Raw genomic sequence first — 27113 nt, 5'->3', positions numbered from 1 at the left:
ATAAGAGCGTTGAAACGGCTGAAGGCAGGATCCAAATCCTGTCCATTTTTGCTAACAATTGTTAGTCTGGCAGCAGTTCAAACTCAACACCCGCGGACTTTTCCAATCCAGCAAGTGCCAGAGATCAAACGAGGAAAATGTAATTTTCTCCTCACTTCTCTATGGCAAGAACAGGGGCCTGAAAATGACTCCTGGACCCTGCTGAAGCAAGAGCATCACACGTTTTTAGGGCTGTTTGATGCAGCGGGCATCACAAGTCCCCCGAGGGCTTGATGAACTCTGTGTTCCGAGAACTCCGTCTTTGAAGGCATTGCCCTTATTTTGTTATTGGCAGCGTGGACAGGGGGACGCGGCGTGCTCTGCCTTCCAAGCTGCTCTGGACACAAAGGAGGGTGTGGAGCGAGCAAATGGGCTCAGCTTGCCCTGGAACAGCAGTTCCCTCAGATCTCTGGCAAGGGTGCCAAAGGGGGACACAGACCTCCAGCGGGTGCTGCGTGTGCTTTAAAAATCCAGCCACCCTTCTGCAGCTTGGGGGAAGTGTCAGCATCTGGTGGGAGCCAGTGGATAAAAACAGGGTGTTAGAGCCTGGTGAGGCAGGGCAGAGCTACCCAGGGACACCTTGCACTATCCCAGGCTGCTCCAAGCCCCAGAGTCCCACCCAGCCTTGGGGAAGGAGATGCCTTGTTCTGGGAGAGCCACACCGCACACAGACTTTATTCCCCTTCCGTTTGTGCCTGTCCCCGGTGTGGTTTGTTAGATTTGGAGGTGCCTGTCCTCGTTTCACACCTGCCAGAAGGTGCCACAGGGGCAGAGAGCGGGAAGGGACCACGTGTACGACACCTGCTGCTCCAGCAGGGAAGGGAGGATGCAAGAGTTGTTTCTGACAGGTGCTTTGGTAAATAATCCCACTGCTGGGGATTAACCAGACCCTCCATAATCTGTTCCACATTTTAACTTCCATATAACATTTTTCTTAATATTGATCTAAATCTCCCTTGCTGCACATTTACCCAGAATTACTTCTCATCTTATGTCTCACAACAGTGGAGGGATATCTATCACTGTCCACATCTGAAATGTCTTGTTTATGTATCTGAGTGCTCTGATCTTGTTTCTTCACAGCCTTCATCCTAAACTACACAAATCCTGTTCTTTCATCCTCACCTCAAACTATTTCTAATTTTAATAAAATTCCTCTGGGATCTTGTCATCTTCCTTAACATGTGTTGTCCTATCAAAATTTGACCCAAACTCCAGCTGAACTCTGCACTCTCAGCTTCTCTGGAGCTGAGAAGTGCAGAATAATTGCTTCCTGTGATAAACACATACCACTTATGCCCCAGACCACACATTTTCTGTTTTTCATCTTGTTTCTTTTCCCTGTTCAGCCTGTGACCACCTCTCACCCCATGGTCCTATCTCCCTTGCCTCTATTTCCTAGGTTTGTTTTTCCCCCTGTCCTTTCACACTCGCATCTCCCGGTGCCACTTTTGCTTCTGGTCAGTGTCATCCTCCTGATTTCATGCACTGCCTTAAACAGACCAAGATAATTTTGAATTCCAGTCTTGTCTTGCCCATCGTTTGTGACCCCCTCCTCATCTTCTGTCAGCTACAAATTACAGAAATCTATTCTCTATTCCATCACTGTAGTCATTATGGGAATATTGAACAGAAGCAGACTCAGGACAGACTCTCAAACACCTTCTTAGTCTGAAAATGTGCCTTTCTGCTTTTGGAGCCCTGTATTCATGAGCACCCACTTGGCTGTGACTGCCCAGAGGCCACTCACTCTTCTGGCACCTCATGTGGACCTGTGCCAAACAGCTTGGAGAGGTCAAATCACGTCACCCCCTCCTTTCCTGGATAGCCTTATCCATGAGACTGTTCTATGATTTGTCTAGTTCCTTTGTCTGCTTCTTTAAAAAGGGCATTCCTTTTCCACTCCTTTGGGATCTCGTTCTTCCTCAGAGTTGGAAAGATAAAGACTTTACTTTTCTACCATCTCCAGTAGCTGATACACACACACTCTCTGACAGATTCCAGCAACTGCTGGCAGAACGTATTTCTGTGTGAGCAGCTCTGTGGCATGAGGGGAAACGGATTTCAAAGCAGAATTTGGAGGGTTATTTATATATATATATAATAAGAGGGTTGCTCTTATTCTATGGAGAGTGTGGTGGGACATGACAGAAGCAGCCTGAATGTCATTCTGAAGGTCTTGCCCAAAAGGCTCCACGTCCTCAAATTACTTTATCTCCTTGGAACTGCTGCCCCTCTCATGACCCATCACATGTTCTGACCTGCACCACAGCAGAGGTTCAGGATCTTGCTCTTGGTTATGTCAGAGAGGGAGAAACCCATGGCATGAACGCCAGATCCACTCCTAGTCCCAGTTTGTGTCAGTGATGGTGTCCATCAGTGGATCACCAGCACAACCATCCCTCTCCTCACCCTCAGCCTCACCCCATCACCTCTTCTTTGCTGAACAGCTCCTCCAGGAACTGGCTGCAGCCAGAGACTACAGCAGATGGAAAATCTTTGTGAATGTGAGAAAGAATGAGAATCACTGGATGGTATCTGGAGCAGGAAAGTGATACACTGCAAGGAAGTACAGAGCAGGGGAAAAAAGAGAAAATAAAAGAGTGTAGAGATGTCTTTAATGGCACTGGTGAGCAGGGCACAGAAATCTGTGCTGTCAGGTCCTGACCCCTCAGTGCTTCAGCCTCCAGAAATGCTGCTCTGCTCATGAGGCAGAAGTTTAGGGAAGGGTTTGGGCAATCTGCAAACACTGAAAGTAATTTTTAAAAATAGAAGTCACTGCAATATGCCTGCCCCTGGGAGCAGCAGGAATGAAGGACACATCCCTCAGATGGAGATTAGACCCCAAACAACTCAGCAGGAATATTCAGAGAATTTTTTTTCCTTGTGTACCAAAGGAGATATTTTGAAGACAATGGCTGGAGATGTGGGGTTTTTTCATCCTGTGATCTGCCCCTCATGGGTCTTTGCAAATTGCCCTGACCAAGAGGACTTTGCAAGTCTGCATTGCCAATGCCCCTGATGGGATATGTTCCTTATAAATATTTCCCTCTGGTTTTTAACTTGCTCCTAAGGTTTTTGACAGAAAAGTACAAGAGTTATCTGGAGGAAATAAGGACATTGCCATCCACATAGACTGGGGGGGTGGGGGAGAGGGCAGCAAAAGGGTCAAAAAATAGGGCATGGCAAAAGAAATCTAATTTACAATCAGAAATGTGGGACATTTGGGAGAAAGTGTAAGTGAATTGATATATACGCAGACTCTGGCCAAAGCCATGTGATTACAGAAATGCTGCTTTGACAGCTAAGAAAGATTTGCAGGGTTTGGCTCCCAGAATTAAATGAGCTCACTGTTCTTTCTGCGTTGTTATGCAGAAGGATTCCAAGTGAAACAGGAGTGCTGGCGTGGACAGGGAGTTTTGCCAGCCAAAGAGAGGAAAGCACCTGAGCTTGGGCAAGCTGTGCCAGACAATCAGAGAATAATTTGGGTTTTGAAGAGGCCTTTAAAGGTCATCTCTGCAACCCCCAGCAATGAGCAGGGGCATCTTCCACTAGATAACACTGCTCAGAGCCCCTTCCAAGCTGGTATTGAATATTTCACCCCAAGATCAACCATCTGGCCAGTAAATCCCTCTGGGGACGACTCAGGACAGTGTGACACAATTCCTTTGGTGGAATTGATTTCTCAAACACTCTGCAGAAAGCATCTTCATGTACAGAGGGATGCCTTTGCTGCAGGAGATGTTAAAGAAAAAATTCAGATAGGGCAAATGGATCTCAAAAAATAAAAAAATTGACCCCAGTTTCACCGTTCCTAAAGAAATAGCTCATTCACCTGCCAGAAGACAGAAGGGTGTTCAGCTTTAATTTTCCAGCTGCATCCATGGAGTCTGAGCAGTGTAAACCAGGAAAACAAGAGCTGAGAGCAGGCACTGTCCTGGGAGTGTTTGAGGCATCTTCCTAAATGCTGTGTGGAGAACTGCCCTGGCTCATCTCAAAAATTTGAGATGAGATTTCTCTCATCTCAAACATCATCGGGAATAAAGTCCTGGAAGCCGTGCCAAAGAGAAGGCACTGCAGAAAGCTTTTAACAATGCCACTGGAAGGAGGCTTGGGAGCTGCATTCAATCCAGATCAGAGGTTTCTGTACTGAGAGCACAGTGCACAGCTGCAGGAATTAGCAGTGTCAGTGCTACAGCCCTGAGGGGCTCTGTAGGACCTGGGGGATGAAAATCCACTGCAGTGACCACCAGTGAACACAGGGATGGAGGAAATAGGTGTGTGTGAAATGTGTCAAGAGTTTCTACCTTGGGTCAGATGTGGTGGACCTGTGGGATTATCCATAGGACTCTGAGACTGCATTATTACAGACTCTCATATTAAGTTACCCTGGAGGAAACAATAAACCTTTATGTGACACATATGGGCTTCCCAAGTGGTCATTTTTTACATCAGTGCACAGTTAATTAATAGGACTTTGCTAGATTTTGAAGAGTTGGCGAATGCCAGAACTCTTCAGTAAAATGATTTGAAGCAAAATGAAGCTAAGGGAGCTAAAAAATCCTCAGATGTTTTATTTTTATGTGTATAAAACCACTACAGGCACTGTGAAAGATCTGGATCTCATTCTGCTGGACTTAAGCAGACTGGCTTTAAGGCATTGGTGTTGTTAGCTGAAACTTTCCTCAGAAGGATGAGAATTAGACTGCCTTGCTTATCCAAATCTGGGCTGGGAAGCTGAGCTGATCTTGATGCACAGATAGAGAAATAAAAATACATGTACAAAACCAAGTGATGTCTGAGGAGCTCAGTCACTTCAGACTCTGTGGCTGATGACTCCTGAATGCTGCTTTAGTGGTGGATGAACATAAACTGCAACATGAGAAGAATTTGTGCTTGTAAAAGGAGAAGATGCAAAGGGTTTAATGGTGAGGTTGGTCTAGGAAGGACACCAAGAGAACATGTCGCAGTATGTGCTCCAGTATCCAATCACAACATTATCCTTTAAAGATAAATCTTGCTCCAGGTGTGGATGGTTGAGGAACCCAAACACCACTGTGCTGACTCTTTGGGGGTCTCAGTGTCTGTCTCAGTTCTGTCTCTGCAGCTATAGGATATTGTGTTATGGCTCTCTGCCTTGAGCAGTGCAGCCATTTGGAGCACCAGGGACTCTGTGATGTTCCAGGAGCTGCAGCACACAGCACTTTCTTTCCTCTGAAGACTGGAAAATCAGCCCTGTGGTGGTCAGGAGCTGGAACACATAGCCCCGGTGGGGGGAGACTGCTGTGAGTGTCCAGCATGTTGCTGATAGCACAAATACTGCCTTGCTTAAGTCATTCCTTAGTTCTCCCAATTTCCCCATACACAGACCTCATTTGTCTTTGCATGCCCCTGCACATGGCCAAGCCTCCTTCCTCCTGTGCCTCTGGCATCTGCAGAACGCTCTTTGCCTTAGACTGACATCCTTCTGCTTGTTCCTTACCTCAGAATTATGGCTAGGGCATGGAATCTTGATTTCCTTTGTGTGTGACAAGTCCAGCTGATGACCAAGGAGCTGGCACAGAGAAAGTCACCAACATTGCAATTGTAATTGTTTGCCCAGAGGGGTGCTGGCTGCCCCATCCGTGGAAGTGCATGCAGTCCCTTTGCAGCCACGGCCTGACTGAACGCTTAAGGGATTCCTCTTTGTGACAGGGTGCTCACAGTGTCTCCTTGGGATACAGCCTAACTGGAAAAGCAAAGACCATTTGAATATCGAGAATCCTCAATATTCTTATTGAGTCACCTTCCTTGAGAGTGCTTTCTGCAGCATTTTGGTCAGGCACTGGATTATGGTCAGGCATTGGAACAGGCTGCTCAGGAGGTTGGTGGAGTGTCCATCCCTGGAGGGATTTCAAAGGCGTGTGGATGTGGCACTTGGGACTGGGGGGCAGTGGTGGCCTTGGCAGTGCAGGGGGGAATGCTTGAGCTTGGAGAGCTGAAAGGGCTTCTCCAACCGAAATGGTCCTATGGTTCCTGTCCTATGGTTCTCTGTGCAGGTCAAATATTAGACTTGAAGCCACAGAAAGACAAGGGAACAAACTTCTTGTTCTCCATCATCTCTCAGGTGAACAGGGACATGTGGGAGCCCTGCCCAGCCCATGACATCTCCAGATGAGGAACATGACAGGTCAGAGGTGGGAAAAAAGATCACAAGGTGCTGTGATTGAGCAGACCCAGGCAAATTTAGACCACAAAAAGGAGCTGTCCTGGTTCTAAGTTTGTTTTGCTCAGCCTCAGCAGAGAATCTTTGTCTTTCCCTTTGGCCAGGACATTTTAAAGTCAAATTTAGGTGGAACCTAAGGTCTTATATCCACTGCAAGTACTCAAGGATCACCTTTGGCCCTTGAGACCTCAGCTGTCCTTGCTGTTCTCTGCTAGATGTTGTCTCCTTTTGACATACAAGGAGCTGGTACCCAGAGACCACCAGTTATCCCACAGGATGGGATGATTATTTTATAGGCACCAGTGTTGAGATCCTGGTGATCACAAACCCTAATCACCCTGTATGACTGCCTGGCTTTGGGAGAAGAGCCTCTGTTCCAGCAGAAGTCAGGGACTGAAGCTTCCCAACACACCAATATCATGGTGTCCCCAGATTCCAGAAGGAATCAATGTGACATGGATCATTTTCTCTGCCAAAACTTGTACTTTGTTGTGTGATCTGAGTTTCAGATTCCCAGCATTTCAGAAGAACTTGTACCCACTTTGGGACTTCATGGATCCACAAAAGTTTTAAGCCTTTTTCGTGGTCTGATGGATTAAACTTGTTTAAAATAGATACACAACTATTTACAAGCAGGTCATGCACTGAGCGTGATGGTCTGATTTCCATCCTCCTTTCATAAGAATATTGTTTATAGCTGACTTGGTGGTTAGTCTGGCTGAGTCAGTCCAGCAGGATGGGGCATTCCAGAGGCATCTTTAGAAAACAAAGGCTGAAGCCTTGTCAAAAAGGATGTGTTAGTGTAGGGGAATAATGATATCTAGGGAGACTTCACCCCAAGTCATTATGAGGGTTTTCATGATGAATTCTGTTCTCCTTAAGGGTAATGGAGACATGATACAACTTGTCATGGTATCTGGGTGTCATGTATAAATCTATGATAAACAGCAAGACAGATCAGGGGAATGTTTCCTCTGGGTTTGAGTCCGTACAGTGTGCTTATCTCCTACATGGATCAGCGATTGGAGGAGGAGGAAATATTCAGTGGATGCTGCTGTGTTTATTCCTATCTCCTCTGTATCTGTAAAGTCCTGCATGGAGGCACAGATCCAATGCAGACCAAAGATTGCTCATAATGTGGAAGGAAGGGATGAAAGGTCAGAACTGGAGGGACAAAGAGTCAGGCAGCACATTTGTAATGTACACAGCACGTTATTGGGCTGAACTTTCCAATATTGCTTCAACACCCTCAGACCTTACATTCCTGAGATGTTCTCAGCAAATTCCACCAGCCCCTCAAATGAGGAGTGTAAAAAGATTCATGCTGAATTCATATATAAACTGGAGCCCAGTTCATACATGTTTATAATCCAGTTTAATCCCAAAACTCCCGGTGGAACTGGTGTGGTTCCTGCTAAAACATCTAAAACCCAAGGTGAGTAAGAAAGGGAGAGTGACAGGACTCCACATTTGTGCTCTCCAGGCGTTTTATTCACTATTTCCTGCCCACAAGGAATCACCTTCACACTTCTGTACCCCAGGCACAGCTGCACCTCCTTGAGAAAGGAAATTGTCTCCTTGGAGGAGAGTCAGATCTGCTGGGCCAGCACAATGCCCTTTGAGACACCTGTGTGAGAGGGACTGAGGGTCTGTTCAAATGGGAAGAGACAGATTTTTCTCTACTCCCACGCTTCAGGAGTAACTCTGGGTGAATGGCACTGAGATAAGAGTGAGCAGAAACAGATGTGGAGCACAGCTACAAACAGGATGCGAAAATAAACTCATTACTCCATCTGCCCACCGTAAACAGCGTGAAATTAGCAGGGAGTGAGGAATAAAACTCCAGACAAATGGCCTTTTAAAGGGAGCAGAGGGAGCTGGAAGGGCTGCAATTAGAAAAGCAGAGACACAGAAAGCCCAAGCCACGCACAGCTCGGTGCATATCCCAATTCCCTGGTCAGTCAAGGAGGAGGAGAATCCTGCGGCACAGAGCCTGCCAGGAGCTATTTTTGAAGGCAAACCCAGAAAGGCCACTCCATCTTTGGGAGAGAAGACCTAATATTGCTCTTGTCCCTGCCTGTTAGGAAGCACTATCAATTTTATAAGTCATGGAGATTTATTTTTTTCCCTAAGAGGTGCTGTCTTAATGTTGCATAAAATTACTCTCTCAGGGGCAGTGTGAGGAGAAAAACGTGGTGTTATGTTGTCTCAGTTGCAAAGACAGCGCTAACAATAAAAGCTCCTGAATGATTTGGTTTTTAAGTGACACAATTACAGAACAGGTCATTCGTGACACTCCAAGTGGCTTCAAGCACCTCTGTCATAAAGTCTGAATGGGGGTGTTTTATGCCATGGGTTTGGGCTGTAAATATTCACCCCTGGCCTTTGTTCTATGAAGCAAGGCTCGGTTTGAGGATATATTTATTTAAAATTTTACAGGAAAATTTCTCAAATGGTCAATCTGATTGATTTATTTAAAGTGAGGTCCCGAAGTGTTTTACAGCTTTTACAGGCTGGTTGTGTTTATAACCATCCTGGGGAGTATCTTCTGCAATTCATGTAGCGGAGAAAGGGAAGGAAGGTCATAATTTCTATTTTAACCTACTTTTCTAGCAGCTGACAGGACACTGACAAAGTCATCTCTTCTAGAATACAACCTGCTGGGCTTTATCCTCATTCAGAGGAGATCCTTTGGAGAAAACCACAGTAAAAGAAGCCAAGTATTTTTTTACTTTATTCCTATGGATTCTGCTCAGATATGTTCTCGAGCTCATTTTATGGATCTCAGTGAAATTGCAAATTGCCCAAATGATATTTCAAGGCAACTGGTTCCCTGTGTTCGAAGTTCTTCAGTATATGACAGCCCTAGGCAGAGTTTCCCACATGTTGGAAATAATTTCTCTCTCCATGTTTGGCAGATCCAAACCAGCCTCGAGTGCTAAATAAACCAGGTCTATGAATAAATCAGGGGCAGGAGAACTCAGATTTGAGATGGTGTGAGATTTGAAATACCTGAAAGCTTGACGTTGGCCATGAGGCACTTCGAAATAGTCTGCAGTTAGATGAAAGGTTTTTCATTTGAGATTCCACTGGGGTATTTCAGGAGGAAACCTCCTGGTGGGTTCACCCAAAGTTTGTAATAAACATAATTGAAGTATCTGAACTCCAGCTGCTACTTTCTACTCTAATCAAGAGCAACAGAGACAGCTCCTTTTAGCAAACACACTGTGACTGCTGAGGGAACAGAAATGGATGTACTGGGCTCGAGTGCTGAACTGGGAGGTGCAGAAATTAAGGAGAGGTAGAAGTTGGAAGGCAGAAAAGGGGACTTTATGAAGAGATCTGTAGAGTCTTGGAGAAAGCAGAGATTTCATGAAGCCCTCAGAGATGGAGATCAGGGACTCACATTTTTCACAGGAAGAAGGATTTTCTAATATTGTCCACGCTGGGTCTCACCAGAAGCAGACACCGGAGGGAGTCAAAAAGCAGATGTTCTTCTCTATCCCTTCCCTTCTGGTTCCTATCCAAAGGGAAGACAAGTTATGTTAGAGACAGAGAGTTCCTTTGGGAAGTATTTGAGAAGTTCTCCTTCAAGGTCATGACAGCAGTTTCTGTTTTTATAGTACAGCAGGATCCAAAATTACTGTACGGGCACTGGGACTGATTCTCCCCTTCCACAAACCAGGTTTGCCTCTTCCTCACTCTCCCAAGCCGTGGGGTGGTCATGCCTGATCTATGTCAAATGCTCCAGACCACAACAGCTGTCACCTGTCACTACCTGGGTGCTGCACAACCACGTCCTGCTGAGCACGGCGGAGCCGCTGGCCCTGCCCTTTGCCAGGAGCAGCACTTCAGCCACGAGCCTTGGGGTGAGCACATCCCCAAAAACCCAGCTGGATGTGTCCAGCCTGCTGGAGTGAGGAAGAGCAACGAGTAACACAGGATTGGTCTGCTCCTGGCACTGAGGTGCAGCACCACTGAGCCCTGATGGATTCATTTATTGGTGTACGTGTAGCAATACCATCTTCCTCCCAGGCTTTGGGCTCTCCTCTCCAAATGGGGAACAGCGTTTCCTGTTGGTAGAGGAACTCTGAAGACAATTTACAAAAGCTTGGAAAAAGCCAGAACAGAAACGGTGGGAGTCCTGGGGAGATGGTGACAGTGAATTGGGAATATCCCACTTCCTGGGATATATGTGGGCTGACTACATGTCAAAACACCCACAGAGAGACATTTATAGCTCCAGGAAGGTGTAGGCACGGTTAAATCATATTCAAGGAGCAGAGGCCAGGGTCTCCTTAACATGGGGCTACTGACGCCTTTGGAGGGCAGAAATGAGATAGAGAGCTGGGAAAGAAAGGGTTTGAAAATATTTTTGTTCTCCGAGAACACCAGGGACTGGTCAAGGTTCTGTAACCTATAATGCTGCTACCAGGCTGATCCTGTCATAGAACCATGGAATGACTTAGGCTGGAAGGGACCTCAGAGGTCATGTGGTTCCACCCCTCTGCCATGGGCAGGGACACCTTTCACTGTCCCAGGTTGCTCAGAGCTCCATCCAGCCTGGCCCTGAACACTTCCAGGAACAGGGCATCCACAACTTCTCTGGGCAGCCTAGAAGGAGACAGCGGGAGACCCAGCCCGTTTCTGGCGGGGGTTGCTCCATGAGCTGACAGGCTCTCGGTTCCCTTGCAGAAGGCATGGCGGAGGCGGCGGGCTCGAGCAGGGACTGCCTGCAGGCGGGCGAGTCCTGCACCAACGACCCGGTGTGCAGCGCCAAGTTCCGCACGCTGCGGCAGTGCATCGCCGGCAACGGCGCCAACAAGCTGGGCCCCGGCGCCAAGAGCCAGTGCCGCAGCACCGTGACGGCCCTGCTCTCCAGCCAGCTCTACGGCTGCAAGTGCAAGCGGGGCATGAAGAAGGAGAAACATTGCTTGAGCGTCTACTGGAGCATCCACCACACGCTGATGGAAGGTCAGTAGAGCAGGACGCTCCTTTCTGATGATCTTCCTGAAATGGCTCACAGGAATTCCACAGAGCCCCCCAGCTCCAAAGCTGCTGCAAAATACCCCTGTATTGTCCTGTTCTGTCCCAGGACATACTGATAGGACCCAAGGGAACAGCATGAAGCTGTGTTGGAGGGGGTTAGGTTGGATATCAGGGAATATCTTGGGAATCTTCCCCCAGAGGATCTCGGGCACTGCCCAGGCTCCCCAGGGAATGGGCACAGTCCGAAGGCTGCCAGAGCTCCAGGAGCGTTTGAATAACGCTCTCAGACACAGGGTGGGATTGTTGAGGTGTCCTGTGTCCAGGAGTTGGACTTGAGGGTCCCTGTGGGCCTCCTCCAGCTCAAGAGATTTGATGATCCTATTGATCCCCGTGGTATTGACATTTTGGGGAAAGCAGTACTGAAAACCTGAGATGCCTCCTTGCCTTTTTTTTAACCCAACCTCTTTTTTATGACATTCCCAATATACACTGAGATCTTTCGTTGGAGAAATGCATATTTTGTATCTAAGTATATTAACTAAGAGCATGAACACGGTAGATTTTGTAGAAACGCAACATAAAGCACAGGCTATGTTGAGGAAAAACAGCATGAACTTAAAAAATCACTCTCTCAGAATGGCTCAAGTGCACCAGTGTCTTTGGGTCAGTGAAGATTTGGGGCTGATGACATCAAGTTGGAACTTAAAGAGTTCCCAGAGCCAGTATTCAATAAGTTTGGATTTTGAGTTTTTTAAGAGTCACCATAAAATTGCACCTCAGTGACCATAACTCTTCCTTGTCAGGCTGGTGAGTATTTTATGCACCATGAAAATTAAAATGGGGAATTAAACAGAGCCTTCCAGCCATGTGCTGTGAAACACTGCTGGCAGAAACCTGAAAGGAAAAGTGCAGGGGTGAGACCACAGGCCAAAAGGCCAAGCAAAACAAAGAGGATGGACACTACAGTGCACAGGCTTGCCAGGATGGAAACTGGTTGATCAAGTTCCTGGGAAGCTTTCAGGTGCCACAGCTTGCAGGGTGCAGAGCATGGTGCTACAAACTGGGGAAATACAAGACCTCAGCACCCTCCAGTTTCTGGTCTTTCCCATAATTATGTGCCAGATTTGTTTCCACTGAAGGGAAGCCTGGGGAAGCAATCCAGCTCCTCCATTCATGTCAAATGTCACAGCTCCTTCCAAGCTGACCCTCATGGCTCAGACTTTGGAAACAGGTCACCTGTGACATGGCTGGGTAAGGCAGAGTTGTCATGAGGGTTTCCAGCTCTGGGACACAGAATGGTTTATGTTGGAAGGCACCTGAAAGAACATCTAATTCTAATTCCCTGCCATGGGCAGGGAGGGACACCTTCCACTAGAAGGGAGAGAAGAGGGAGGCTGACAAGGAGTGCTGAGAGCAGGCTGGGGCCAGCTCAGAGTCTCCAGATGCAGAATAGCAGTTTGGTGCTGGATGGACTCTGCCCACTGGCCTGGAACTTCCACCTTGCAAATGACTGGGAGAGGGCTGGCCTTGGAGGCTGACAACAGCTCTACTCCACTTCTCTGCTGTCATGCCCTGAGCCCCACTCTTTTTCAAACAACTGACTTCATTTGCAAGGCAGATTCACACACCAAACTTTTGATTTCCTTGCCTTGATTTCCCCAGGGAGATATACTTCGTAGCAGTCCCATGTTTCAGAGTCCTTACACATGTTTAATTGACTGAGAAAGGAAGCAAATCCACACGGTCCATGTAGAGCTTTGTTTCTCAATCACACATACCCAGGAGGCTGCAGAAAGCTTCCTAGAAGCCCTCTTGCAAAAACAATTGTGCTCAGGGAATTTACAAAACACACTATTTACTCAGCTTCTGTTGAGCTTGCCCATGTTTAGCCACCTTCCCATTTAGAGACACAATAACATGATGACAGCCCGATAACAACTCTCTGATAAGGTGCTTTATCATCAGGACATAAAACTGCTATGCTGGAAAATACAAATGGGCCCCTCTCCAGTCAGTAACGATGCAAGATATTTCAATGAAGGTGTAAAGCTGCCTTGTAATGCACCGGTGGTGATTGCACAGGGCTGTGGACACGGAGCCACTCCTTCCTGCCCGCAGCTGGAGCTCAGCACATGCCCGGAGCACGAGCCTGGCTGGTCCTTTTATCCCAGCCAGTGCATCTCCTGCTGCTGCCCACATCCATCCAAATGTCTAATAAAAAACCAACAGATACTGAGCTGTTTGCTTCAATGATATTCCATGGTATCCATCAGGATGATGGGGCATTACAGACCATTGCACAGATGAAAAGGAAGCACCAGTTGAATAAAATCAGGCTCCCAGAGACTTAAAAACAAAGAGAGGAAGTTTCTGCAGGAGCTGCGGGTCATTAGCTTTGTGCCAAGTAAGGAAAGGCTGTTGACAGGGGGAAAGGGAGAGGTGACAGTAAATAGGGATTGTGTTATCACACACAGCCCTGTGAACAGCCCTGTCTGTGTCCTAAAAACAGGTGAGGACCTTTGACTCAGGGAGGGGCACAGAAGAAACAGCAATAATGAACGAAGTGTTGGAAAGCCTGTGTGCGTAGGGAGCTGGTGGTTTGAGCTCTGCCCATGAGCAGGAGGCTGTGCTACAGCCTGGTGTCCTCTCTGGAAATCCCTGCAGTACACCCAGAGCCTGAGCTACAGAGAGTCACAACTCAACAGTCCCTGACAGGCTGCCCCACTCCAAAACCGAGATCTATATTTTAAAAGCCAGTTACATTCTATTCCCTTCTCCAAGGATGTGTCCACACACCTGTTCCCATGACTTTGAGAATCCATTCATTTGTAGCCTTTAGAGCACAGTCCCTTTAGACCCACCAAACCATCTTTCACTGCAAATGTCCAACCTTGTGCATCTCTGCCATCCCTCGGGAGCCTCATCTGCCTTCTCACCGATTTCCCTCTTTCCCCCAGGCATGAATGTCCTGGAGAGCTCCCCTTACGAGCCGTTCATCAGGGGCTTTGATTACGTGCGGCTGGCATCCATCACTGCAGGTAGGTGGGTGGGAAATGCTCCCACCCCTCCTGGAGCAGGGGGGGAGGAAGAGCTGTGGGGTCTCACTCTGCAGACAGGGAAGTCCTTTGTACTCCTTCAGGTCTGGAAATTGTTTTTCCAAGGAGTTGCCTCTGATTCCTGTGCTAAACTATTACGTGTTCTGGGAAAAAACACTTGTGATTTTTGTCTTTTGGCTGTTTGTGTCTGTACTATGAAGGGCTGGGACTTAGAGATGTGGTACAAAGACCCCTTGCAATGACCCATCCTAGGCACATTCACTGTCTGTAGCAGGTGGGTGATCTGTTCCATGCAGACACCTCACCAAAGAGCTGCTTGGGCGTTGTGAGGTTCCAGAGGGTGCTTCCACATCAGTTACAGGATCATGCTCTGCAGGAAAAAGGTTGGTAACTCAACCTATGTGTTGATTCCAGCCGCAGCCTTTAGCCACCTGCCCTGAGGGCAACCTCAGGATCCAGAGCCTGTTCTGCTCTGCATCTAATCCTGTTCACAGCTGAGCAGAGCAGCCTGACACCTTTAACTCCTCGAGAGCTCAGCAGCTCAAAGGTGAGTGTGGCTGTCTGTCCATCACCAGTGGCACAGCTGCCACCACAGCCAGCCTGTTCGCCACAGCCGTGGGGAAGCTTTACCAAGAGTGGGTGTTTTACCAAACTGCCTGTCTGGGAGCAGGCAATGTGCTCCTCCTGTGTCTCTGGCAGATGTGCCCAAACAGCTTTTCCACATGTGTGCCTTGCTCTGGGTGACATCCACAGCTGGAGTTGCACCCAAGTGAGGAAGGAGCAGCGTGTCCCTGCAGCTGGTGAGTGTCTGCAGTCCCCACCATGGCCAGGCACCTGTTGGGTGAAAATGTCCCGGAGCAAATTGACCCATCAGCCCTGGACAAGTGGAGCAGGGGGATGGGAGGGGCTCCCTGACCTCGCTCTCACTCACTCCACCTGGCAGATCGGTGCCTGGACAGGAAATCTTTTTTGCTGGGTCATGGTTTTCTTTACTGGAGGTTTTCCCCTTCTGCTGAATTCTAGAAAGCTTCAGAGCAAGGGGAAATCAAGGGATGCAGATTTTTATGCATGGTTAGCACACTTTCAGGTTTTTAAAGCAAATGGAAATAGGTTGTGCAGCAAAGCAAAAGGGCCCAGAGCAGCAGGGGTTCATCAGAGGACTTGGCATCCACTTAGGGACATGAAAATTCTTAACCTTTTTGTCCTTTTTCATGCTAATCAATATCTTCCATAACATAACTTATGACCAGCTGCCCTCTGCCTATCCAGTGTCCAAGGTCATGTGGTCAATACTGCCAAAGGACCCTCTTTCAAACTGACCAAAAAGAAATCCTAAGAACTTGTTGAAACATAAGACACCTCTGTGACCATAAGCCAAATGGACAACAGGTATATGAAACTAAATTTTACATAAACAATATATGGTCACTACTAAAACTGTACAAATGGATCCATATCCTTCCACTCTAATTGTAGCAGTGATTTAAAAAGCACATCCACTGCTGTTGTGTGGGAAGAGGAGAGAATCCAGCATGGTCCCTGTGATTTATTGGCTGAATGGGTATGAAACCCTTCCAAGTAACTGTTTCCTACACATCAGCTGGCAGCTCCCCAGCATAAACCAATGCTGTGAAAAAATTCACCTCTGGGCAGCTTTAAAGGTAAGTATTTAGTGATGGAAGCACAGCAAGCAAAACTTTCACCCATCATAAAATAACTGAAAAACTTGGAATTTGACTTCAGCTCACTGTAAGCAGCAGGAGGCGACAGGAAGGGAGAAATAAATGTTGGGAGAAGGAGCATGTGATGAAGTCAGGGAAATAAAGGAGGGCAGCCAGCTCTGAAGTGCTCAGGGATACTGTCAATGTTTTAACACTTGTCAGCAGTGACTGGCTGGTTTTAACTCCCAGTCAAAGATAGGGCTTGACTCTGCATTGGGAATTTATCATTCTGGGGTTTTTCCTCAGTGGAAAAATCTTTCTGTGCTGGGGAGAAAGTCCTTCTGGTGTGCTGCAGGTCATTATTTTAATTCAGAGAGGTGAAAACCAGCTTCAAATTCATTTTCTCCCTCAAGCTTGAAGGACCCTTGTTTTATCTGTTCAATCAGACACAGTCTGATGTTTCCACTGACTCCTGCAGGGACACTGTAGCATTTTTCCCCTCTATAAAACAGACCCCCATCCACCTTGGAAGCAGCCCTACAACCAGTGTTAGACAAATACCTTTCCTTCTCCCTTTTCCCTGTATTTACAGAGAAGGCTGTTGGCATATCAACTCATGAGATCCCTACTTTCCCACTGCAGACACAGTTTTTCTCATCCATCAATACAGTTTTTGCTTCTTTTTCCTGACTTTTCCTCTTACAGCAGGTTTCCTTCACCTTCCCTGCATCCCACAGTACATCTCTGCTCTCCCACCCAGACTGGGACATTCTTTCTCCTCTAGTTTAGGTGGGTTGACATGCAGAGTGGTTTTGCTGATGTGAGTGAAGGGTGACCCTGAAAAGGGTGTGAAGAGAGGCCCAGGTGCGCTCACATGGCAGCAGCATCAGGTCCCAGGGGCACGAAGCCGGGTGGTACCTCTGATCCCTGTGAAGGCACTGTCACTACTTAGGACATGGGGATACTGGGTTGGACTGGTCTGGATGGGGCACATTGCATCCCAGACAGGTCTGACTTAGCTGGGCAGATCCTGGGGTGAACTAACAGAGCTGCTGCCAAAGGCAGACATGACCCTGCAGAGGCCAAAGGAACTCCCTAGCCAGGGCAGTGAGGCTGAGGTGGCAGGAATTAGTGCAGACACCCAGCCTTGCCACTGACTCGGTCTTTGGTCTTGAGCAACTTGCAGAAACAGGGAGGTCCATTAGGGGAGATCCCAGCACTCGAGTGGATCCACTTATGGCTATAAGTAGACGCATTTTCTAATGCCTGCTGTCTTCCAGGCCTCAGGCTGGTTAATTTGCATTAGCAAAGTGGTACCAGATGCCCAGATTAAAGCAAAATTCATTTTATTAAATACATGAGCTTGGCAAAGGGAGCTCTGGGGGTGAAGTCTGGTCTGTGACTGTGGCATTTCTTGGGAAAAGATGAATATGGAAAGAGGATGTGGTCCTGCACAAACCTACACTTCGCCCCGTCCGCTGCCCTCCTGGAGCAGGTGTGGTCTGACCGCGGTGGCCATGGACGGGAGCAGGGTGGGGATGAAGGTCCCAGGGGTGCTGCTGGCGGGGAGGTCAGCGCAGACCCCCTGACCGTGTCCCACCACCCCACAGGGTCTGAGAATGAGGTGACACAGGTGAACCGGTGTCTGGACGCCGCCAAGGCCTGCAACGTGGATGAGATGTGCCAGCGGCTGCGGACGGAGTACGTCTCCTTCTGCATCCGGCGCCTGGCCCGGGCCGACACCTGCAACCGCTCCAAGTGCCACAAGGCCCTGCGCAAGTTCTTCGACCGCGTGCCCCCGGAGTACACCCACGAGCTGCTCTTCTGCCCCTGCGAGGACACGGCCTGCGCCGAGCGCCGCCGGCAGACCATCGTCCCGGCCTGCTCCTACGAGACCAAGGACAAGCCCAACTGCCTGGCGCCTCTGGATTCCTGCCGGGAAAACTACGTCTGCAGGTCAGGTTGACACGCAGGGCTGGCCCACACGGAGGGCCCTCCCTCGGACAGGGGCTGGTGACAGCCCTGTGGCTGGAGCTGTCACCTGCAGGGTGCTCCTGGGGCACCATCCCACCACAGCCCACCGTGCCTCGGTGGCCCCTTCCCGGAGCCATGTCCTGGTGTCCTACAGAACCTGTTAACAGACAGAAGGAGGTGTGAGTGGATCATGCTGAGGTTTTTTAGACATTTTCTATGGATTTTTGGCTTTCATCCTAGAGAAAGACCTGCTATAGAAATAGTTCCAGGAAGGTGCAGGCTAAGCAGGAATATGGAGGAGAGGTCCTTACAGCCACTTTCACCAATCCATCTCCCTCACTGTCCCTCTTCCTCAGCCCAGAGCATCCTCAAGGAGCATCCAAGGTATCCTGACAGCCACAGGCACTTGTGAAGGCCTTAAAGCCATGTTTGTTTGCTTGTTTAATTAGAAAAACTAATTGACATATGCAAAAAATATACCCTTCTGCTGCAAGGCTGGGTGTTGGAGAAACCTTATAGCACCTTCCAATCCCTAAAAGGAGCAGGAGAGAGACTTTGGGCAAGAGCAAGAAGTGACAGGACAATGGGGAATGGCTGAAAGCTGGAGGAGGGTAGATTTAGATGAGCTGTTGGGAAGGAATTCCTGGCTGTGAGGGTGCTGAGGCCCTGGCACAGGTGCCCAGAGCAGCTGGGGCTGCCCCTGGATCCCTGGCAGTGCCCAAGGCCAGGCTGGACAGGGCTTGGAGCACCCTGGGACAGTGGAAAGTGTCCCTGCCCGTGACAGGGGGTGGAATGAGATGATTTTTAGGTCTCTTCCAACCCAAAGCATTCTGTGGTTCTGTGGTTCTATGTTTTGGTGATTGCAACAGGAGTCTCAGAGTCCTGGTGTCATTCCAGATCCACCACACAGTCTGTGGCCAGCCTGCTTTGCTCCTCTGTTTCCATGCAGCCCCAGGCACACACACACACCCATCCCATGTGCACACTGACACCAGAACCTCTTCAGTGCTTTTCCTTCATCTGTACTATTTTCACCTCCCTGTTTCTCAAAAAGCCATTGATATTCCAAAAGGTTAATCCACATAGAGCTCTCGGGAGTGGAGCCCACCTGGCAGTGAGAGATGCAGGACAATAACAGCACCATGGGGGCCCCAGCCCAGTGCCCTGCACAAGGCTGGGCCATGAGCAGACACCTGGGGAAGAGCACAAGAACAAGTGTAGGACACACCTCCCTGTATTGTCTCAGTCTCCAGTTGCTGGGGGGGTTTGGGACTTCCTGAGCTGAACTTCCAGCAACCGTCCCCTACCAGCACATCATCTTTTAATTACAATACAAATATTACATATTTTCACAAAGGAAGGTGAGAGCAGCAGCATCCTCTTGGAAACATGAAAGTGCAGATACCCTCAGCACTCTGCAGCCCAGAAACACAGAGAACACCTGAGCTGTGCAGAAGTAGACTCTGAAAGATGCAAAGCCCCTGAGCTGACCAGGCCCTGCTCAGATGTTGCCCCCTGGCTACCCAGGGAACCTGAAATGGGTGGATATTGCCCTCTCCCTAACACGACAAGAGGGCCCAGTGAGGGGGGGAAGAAGAGGTTCAAAGGGGAGAGTGTTACTCCCCAGGAGACTGGAAACTATTTCCTGCAAGCAGCACAGCTGTTAATTATCTGGTCCCTTGGTCTCTGAATATATAATATAAAATATCCTCTAGAGACACAGAGGGAGCAAGAGGTTGACGTGTGACCTGGTCAAAGCCAGCAGTGCAGAATCCACAAGGAGAGCCAGGAATAAATCATAAAGAAATGGAGTGAAACCCTCCAGGTCTCACCCTGTCTGCACTGCAGCTCCTGCACAGCTCCAGCCCTTTGAACTTCCCACCTCAGAGCGGGGGGTTCTGCTAATATGGATGATATAAAATCCACAGTCACTATCTCCCTTCTCTAAATCTCTAAACAATGCAGCAAGTTTTGGGAAAGAAGATTTTGCCTGTCCATTTTACAGGAGAAAAGGGTTGATATGGGGCAAATACGGGAACAAAGATGAGAAAAAGAAGAAGGCTAGGGCACAGGGGTGAAGTGGGCTGGAAAGTGCAAACTGGGATGTGGACACTGACCAGGAGCAAGAGCAACATGTCTGGAAGAGAGAGGATGTCTGGGAGGAGCAACATGCTCAGTTTTTCTGAGATTGCCCAGGCAGGGTAAACATTTGAGGTTCTCAGTTCTCAGCTCAGACCGTGCAGGTTGTCACATAAAGAACCCTCCCTCCAAGTCTTGTCAGTCCTGGTGCTTGCTTGAGTTTCCAAAGCAGCTCAAGTGCCATGTGAAATCCCTTCCTGCCTGGCCACGGAGTGAATGTTGAGAGGGATCAGGATCTCCAGCTGCTGCCACGTCCTGCCTGAGAGCCCTGTGTTGACGCCTCAGATACCCTATGATCTCCAAACAGCACCAGCTGCCAGGAGCTGGTCCATGCCTAAAGAGTCACGTGGCAGATAAGTGGTTGGCAGAATGATTTGCCTGCTCCACAGGCTCCACAGGCTCCAGAGAGTCCTTCTCCTGAGAATGGGCATCTGCAACAGAGGGTGGGGCAGCAGCCCTGGTGATGGGTAGGACATTTCCCTTGATCTGAGCTGACCTCAGCTGTATTTAGAGCCTTTAGAGACAAAAACTGGACCAAAGCAATTCTCTGTTTCATCAGATCAGACTGAAAATGAAGGCTGGGGTCTTTAGGCAAAGTTATTACCCAAGATAGAAAATGGCAACACAGACTGATTTCATACCTGACAACAGCTCTTCTCTCAAAAACCAATCTCACACAACAGAAAACAAACATTTCTTCCAAGATTGGACTTTTCATGTAGTCTGGAGGAGGAAGTCTGTAAAACATTAACTGCAGAACCTGTTCGAAGCCTCCTCCTGGGTTTGTTGTGGTGGGCAGGAGATTGTAAAAGGACGTCTGTTCAAACTGCTTGGATAACACCTACAGCAGCATTTTACAAACACGTTCCCTTCTGTAAACACCACGAGTGTGCTGTTGCACCCCTTTTTCCTCAGTCACCTGTGGTAAAATGCCCCATTTTGTGCTCTGGCTCCATCAGGTCGCGCTATGCAGAATTCCAGTTCAACTGCCAGCCATCGCCGCAGGCCGCGAGCGGCTGCCGCAGGGACAGCTACGCCGCCTGTCTGCTGGCCTACACCGGCATCATCGGTAAGAGACGCCTCCTTCCCGTGGGCTCCTTCCCAGTTCGGGTGGGAAATGTCTCCTCTGGGTGGGAAATGTCTCCTCTTACTCCGGCTATGAGGACAGTAAGGTGGAGAGCTGAGCTCTCAGGGACATCACAGAGTGCTGGAATGGTTCAGGTTGGAGGGGACCTGTAAAGTTCATCTCATTCCAACCCTCTGCCATGGGCAGGGACACCTTTCACCAGAACACGTTGCTCCAAGCCACATCCAACCTGCTGCTGGTTTTTCTCCCTCCAGTGACATGACTGAGTCATGGGTATGGGGTAACTTTAGGATGGCTGCAGTGGAGGGAGAAAAACCATGAGCTACTGCAAGATTCGAGCTTCTCTCTCCAGTGGAAATATATGGGCTGTCCCAGGGTGTCTGCTCTGCCAGGGATTCCCTGATGCCATCACCAGTGATCCCACTGGAAATCACCATGCACTGCCATTTTCCCAACTTCAAAGAGAGTCAGATTGGGGTTTCAGATGCTGCAGAGCCCAGCTGGCTGCAGTTGGCACAGACAAAAGTACAAAGAGAAGTGCCAGTGGCCTTTGGACCAGCAGTGTGCTGATGGATGAGACTGACATTTTTGGGCCAACATTTCATTCCATTTTAATCCTTCATTCTGGAGATTGAGATTGGCTTTTTTTATGGCAGCATGAAAATCTTCATTCACATTCAGGTTTTGAATGCTCAGTCTGGAGAACAAAAGGCTTCAAGAAGACCTTAGAGCCCCTTCCAGGGTCTAAAGTGAATCCAAGAGAGTTGGAGAGGGATTTCGGACAAGAGCTGGAGTCCCAGGACAAGGGGGGATGGTTTCCCACTGCCAGAGGGCAGGGTTGGATGGGATATTGGGAAGGAATTCCTGGCTGAGAGGGTGAGGTGGTCCTGGCACAGGCTGCCCAGAGAAGCTGTGGCTGCCCCAGAGGTGTCCAAGGCCAGGTTGGACAGGGCTTAGAGCAACCTGGGATAGTGAAGGTGTGAGGTGGAACAAGATTATTTTTAGGTCCTTTCCAACCCAAACCATTCCATTATTCTCTGAATGTTATTAGGGAACCTGAATTCCCAGGAACTGCCCATTCCTTGGACTGACAGCACTTTTTAATTGACTGAAGGCTTTGGTGATGGTGGTGTGACCAAAAGGGTTGTGACTGCTCCTCTTCTCTTCCCCGGGAGCAAACCAGACCCATGACATCAGCACTTGAAGGGTTTTGCTGCTGTCATGGAGGGGCTTGGCTGAGGCAGAGTAACCCAGGAGAGCACGAAGGGAGGTCACTGACCCTTCCTGAAGTACCTGCCCTGCAGTAACACTTGTCCGTCGGTCCCGGCAGGCAGCCCCATCACCCCCAACTACATCGACAACTCAACATCCAGCATCGCTCCCTGGTGCACCTGCAACGCCAGCGGGAACCGGCAGGAAGAGTGTGAGAGCTTCCTGCACCTCTTCACCAACAACATCTGTCTCCGTAAGTGGCACTGCTGCATGCTGCTGAGGCTTCTGTGCATGGGGGCATGGAGATGCCACGGTCCTGCAGGGTCTGTAGGTGTCCAGCTCCTGTGTTACCAGCAAAGGAGCTCTGAAGAGCCTCAGGCGTCCATTTGGATGATGCAGAGAAAGAGACTGGGAAAGGGATGCTTCCCCCTGCCCTGACAACCCTTTTCTCCATCTTTCCCACACAAAGAAAACGCCATTCAGGCGTTTGGCAACGGGACTCACCTGAACACAGCCATGGCCCCGTCCATCCCTCCCACCACACAGACGTACAAGCAGGAGCAAAATGCCAACAGAGCTGTGGCGACCCTCAGAGAGAACAGCTTGGAGCACCTCCAGCCCACCAAGGTAGGAGAGGGCAGGCCTGGCCCAGAGAGATGATCAGACATGTCTGTGTCTCCTGCAGCCTCCTCACCTCAATTCCTTCTTCCACCTGTTGTCATTTCAGTCACATGCAGACATCCAACCCACCCTCCACCTCCTGGAGGCCTGATTCACCCTTCCCTTCCCTTCCCTTCCCTTCCCTTCCCTTCCCTTCCCTTCCCTTCCCTTCCCTTCCCTTCCCTTCCCCTCCTTCCCCTTCCCTTCCCTCCCCTCTCCTTCCCTTTCCTTCCCTTTCCTTCCCTTCCCTTCCCTTCCCTTGCCTTCCCGTTCCTTCCCTTCCCTTCCCTTCCCTTCCCTTCCCTTCCCTTCCCTTCCCTTCCCTTCCCTTCCCTTCCCTTCCCTTCCCTTCCCTTCCCTTCCCTTCCCTTCCCTTCCCTTCCCTCCCTTCCCTTCCCATCCCTTCCCTTCCCTTCCCTTCCCTTCCCTTCCCTTCCCTTCCCTTCCCTTCCCTTCCCTTCCCTTCCCTTCCCTTCCCTTCCCTTCCCGCACCTTCCCTTCCCGCACCTTCCCTTCCCGCACCTTCCCTTCCCGCACCTTCCCTTCCCTTCCCTTCCCTTCCCGCACCTTCCCTTCCCTTCCCTTCCCTTCCCTTCCCTTCCCTTCCCTTCCCTTCCCTTCCCTTCCCTTCCCTTCCCTTCCCTTCCCTTCCCTTCCCTTCCCTTCCCTTCCCTTCCCTTCCCTTCCCTTCCCTTCCCTTCCCTTCCCTTCCCTTCCCTTCCCTTCCCTTCCCTTCCCTTCCCTTCCCTTCCCTTCCCTTCCCTTCCCTTCCCTTCCCTTCCCTTCCCTTCCCTTCCCTTCCCTTCCCTTCCCTTCCCTTCCCTTCCCTTCCCTTCCCGCACCTTCCCGCACCTTCCCTTCCCTTCCCTTCCCGCACCTTCCCTTCCCGCACCTTCCCTTCCCGCACCTTCCCTTCCCGCACCTTCCCTTCCCGCACCTTCCCGCACCTTCCCGCACCTTCCCGCACCTTCCCGCACCTTCCCGCACCTTCCCGCACCTTCCCTTCCCGCACCTTCCCTTCCCACACCTTCCCTTCCCGCACCTTCCCTTCCCAAAATCCATGGGTTTCTCAGCCAGGAGCGCTGCCTTGGCTCCTCACCACCCTTCAGAGCATCAGTTCAGCAGCAGACAAACATTTCAGCCTCCCAGGACACAAGTTCCTCCCTTGCTAATTGAGGATTCTAGAGGTCATAACGCAGGGTTTAACTAAGGTTTGCAAAGCATCGGAAAATTTGAAAGGAAAGGTTCTGTTCATCAGCAAATTATTACTATCAAAATAATATTAAATTGAAGTTATTTTAAAACAAATAACATGCTCATTTACTGATGATGGCTATGACAGGCATTAAATATTTTATTTTTAAATAAAACAAAATGACCTTGATTTGCCACACCAGCGTAATTTTCAGATTCAATTATTTTACTATTGAATAATTAACAGTGACCCTGATTTGCTGAACGTTCAGGTTACAGAAGCTGTTAGTTTTAACTAGACTCCAAGGACTGAGCCTGGGCTTTGTGCTGGGCTGACTGATACCTTCAGAAGCTTCCAAATGCAGGTTATTTTAAGGCTTATCGCTGTTTCTTTTGCTGGGAAAACACCCGATTCACCTCTCTCCACCCTATTTTCACAGAGCAGCGGGTTGGGAGGTGGAGAAAAGTGGCCTCAGGTTCCCTCACTGCTCTCCAGGGCACTGGTGGCACTGCTGCAGAGCACAGGGATACCTTCACCAGGCCACAGGCTTGGCACCCAACAGATCTGGAGGATTTCCCTCAAGCTGGTGCTCCCCAGGCCTCAGAGAAATCCAAGTAGTGGCCTCAGGTCCAGATCTAGAGCTGAGAACTTCATGCTGTAAGTGATGGAGAAGCTGTGAACCGTCTGTGACTGGCACAGTGGGAAGGTGGAAAAAGCAGCTGCAGTAAAGTATGGCCCTGCCACATCTCCAAGCTCCTCGTGGCAGCAGCACACCGCTCTGCTGAAGTGTGAGTGCTGCTGGAGCGTGATCCCTGCTGGCACTGCGAGAGAAAACAGAGATTTGGGTCTTGGCTTTGGACTCAGCTTCAAATCCAGATCCCATTCCATGTTTAATGAGGTTGGCACCTCTGGACCTGAGGGGGAGAGCTAGTGAAATGTCTCCCAGCACCATGGAGTACATTCCACACCCACCTTTAGGGTCACCAGGTCAAGGCACTGGCCAGCAGCGGCTCTGTAAGACACACGGATCACCACTGAGCTGAGAGGGCATCCAGACACCTCCACTCACACAGACACCTCCAGCCAGGGTCCAAACAAGTGACTGCTGGGACACCACCACCACCACCATCTCCTGAAGAGCTGTGCTGACCTCCAGGCCAGAGTCTGGGATCTGAAATCAGCCCTGGCCCCTCTGCACCTGCACACACTGGGGGCTGCACAGCCCCAAGCCACAAATCCTCCTCTGCCAAGGAGGGACACCAGTTTGGTTAGAGATGGAGCCCCTCTCAATGAGGAAAAATAGAGAATTGGGATTGTTCAGCCTGGAGAAGCTTCAGGGTGACCTAATTGTGGCCTTCCAGTGCCTGAAGGGGCTCCAGGACAGCTGGAGAGGGACTTTGGAAGAGGGCCTGGAATGATAAGACAAAGGGAATAGCTTCCCACTGCCAGAGGCGGTGTTAGATGGGATATTGGGAAGAAATTCTTGGCTGTGAGGGTAGGTAGGCCCTGGCACAGGGTGCCCAGGAAGCTGTGACTGCCCTGGGAAGCTTTTCCAGGCCAGGTTGGACAGGGCTTGGGGCAACCTGGGATAGTGGAAAGTGTCCCTGCTCATGGCAGGGGGTTGGAATTGGATGGTCTTTATTTATGTTCTCTTCCAACCTAAACCATTCATGATTCCCTGATCAGCCACACCTCTCACCCCACACTGTCTCCTTTCTCTTGCAGGTGGCTGGAGAGGAGAGGCTCCTGCATGGCTCCACTCGTTTGTCCTCAGGGACCTCCAGCCCAGCAGCCCCTTCCTGCTGGGTGGCCTCTCTGCTGCAGATGTGGCTTCTCCTCGCTCCTGCTGTGCTGAGCCTCCCTGTGATGTGAGGCAGGGCTGGCACACACCAGGCAGAGACTCAATTTGTGTTGGTTTCTTTACTCAACAACCAGAGCAGTAACTTTTTCAGGAGAGCAGGGAGAAGGGAGGGGATGGGAAGGCAAGGTGAGTGTTTGGGCATCCCTTCCTCCTCCTCATCTGTCTGCCAGTTTATTTGATTTTATATGATCAGCATTGTTGACAACCAGCTCATTCTTGGTCCTGGCCACCTTTCCACACACAGCCTGGTTGTTGTTTCTCCAGCTCTCTGTGGATAGGGCTGGAGCCATGGACAATTCCCTTGGAAAAGACGGAGAGAGTTGATCCAAGAAATGAGAGCTGCAAAGGAAATGCTTTTTCCTGCCCCAGCCAAGAGGGGAAAGACTTTTGATGGATGAATGAATGGATGACCTGTCAGGAGGTTTCCTGAAGCCCACATTGAGGGGCTCTTGACAGGACATATCAAGTGATGTGGAGTTCAGACTGTCTCCAGGGTTGCTCAGGACCTGAAGGACAGCACACCTGGTTCCTTCAGACTGAAGAAACCAGATGACTGGTGAGAAGGTTGGTTTTGTTCACTGGAGAGGAATCTGAAGCACCTCTGCAGAGGACCAAGTAACCACACTCTGAACTGGCTGGCAGGGATTATCCATCCTCTCAAAACCATGGCCAAAGTGCAACCAGCATCCGTGTCCCACTTGTCACCTGTCCCTCCTTTTTAGGGAAACCCGTGTCCTGTATTGATGGTATTCAGGAAGAAACTCGTGTGTTGCATTTTGTTTATGGCTGATTTTTTTGTGTCCCAACCCAAACATCTCCATGCACTGCTCCTGTACAGTGTTTGGGGCATTTTTGTCACATCCAAACAACCAGAGGCCAATGTTGCCCCACTCCAGGCTTTTCACCATCAGGGGCCGATGTGTGAGCCCACAGGCAGGATTTGATGTCAGCCCAACATATCCCACTCTCACATGCTACCTGTTCATCCACTGGTCTCATAGGCACAGGTCTCCAGCCAGGGGATTTCATTGGGAA

The 27113-nt window shown here is 49.6% G+C and overlaps 1 protein-coding gene across 1 annotated transcript in view; it reads left to right on the top strand.

Moving 5' to 3' along the window:
- Positions 1 to 26416, top strand: part of LOC102105832 (GDNF family receptor alpha-4) — a 67940-nt gene extending 41524 nt beyond the window's left edge. Inside the window, exons 2-8 of the mRNA XM_005532574.3 lie at positions 10940 to 11218; positions 14191 to 14271; positions 17561 to 17906; positions 21023 to 21132; positions 22481 to 22615; positions 22832 to 22989; positions 25943 to 26416. Of these exons, the coding sequence (XP_005532631.2) occupies positions 10940 to 11218; positions 14191 to 14271; positions 17561 to 17906; positions 21023 to 21132; positions 22481 to 22615; positions 22832 to 22989; positions 25943 to 26089 (1256 nt within the window). The 3' untranslated portion in view covers positions 26090 to 26416. The remainder of the gene's footprint in view (positions 1 to 10939; positions 11219 to 14190; positions 14272 to 17560; positions 17907 to 21022; positions 21133 to 22480; positions 22616 to 22831; positions 22990 to 25942) is intronic.
- The last annotated feature ends 697 nt before the right edge of the window (positions 26417 to 27113 follow it).

Source organism: Pseudopodoces humilis, chromosome 6 (genome assembly GCF_049639895.1).
Source record: "Pseudopodoces humilis isolate 2021_Gansu_Grassland_sample_001 chromosome 6, ASM4963989v1, whole genome shotgun sequence".
Classification (NCBI taxonomy): Eukaryota; Metazoa; Chordata; class Aves; order Passeriformes; family Paridae; genus Pseudopodoces; species Pseudopodoces humilis.
Note: the sequence above shows the minus strand (reverse complement) of the source record. Positions and strands in the feature narration are given on the sequence as shown.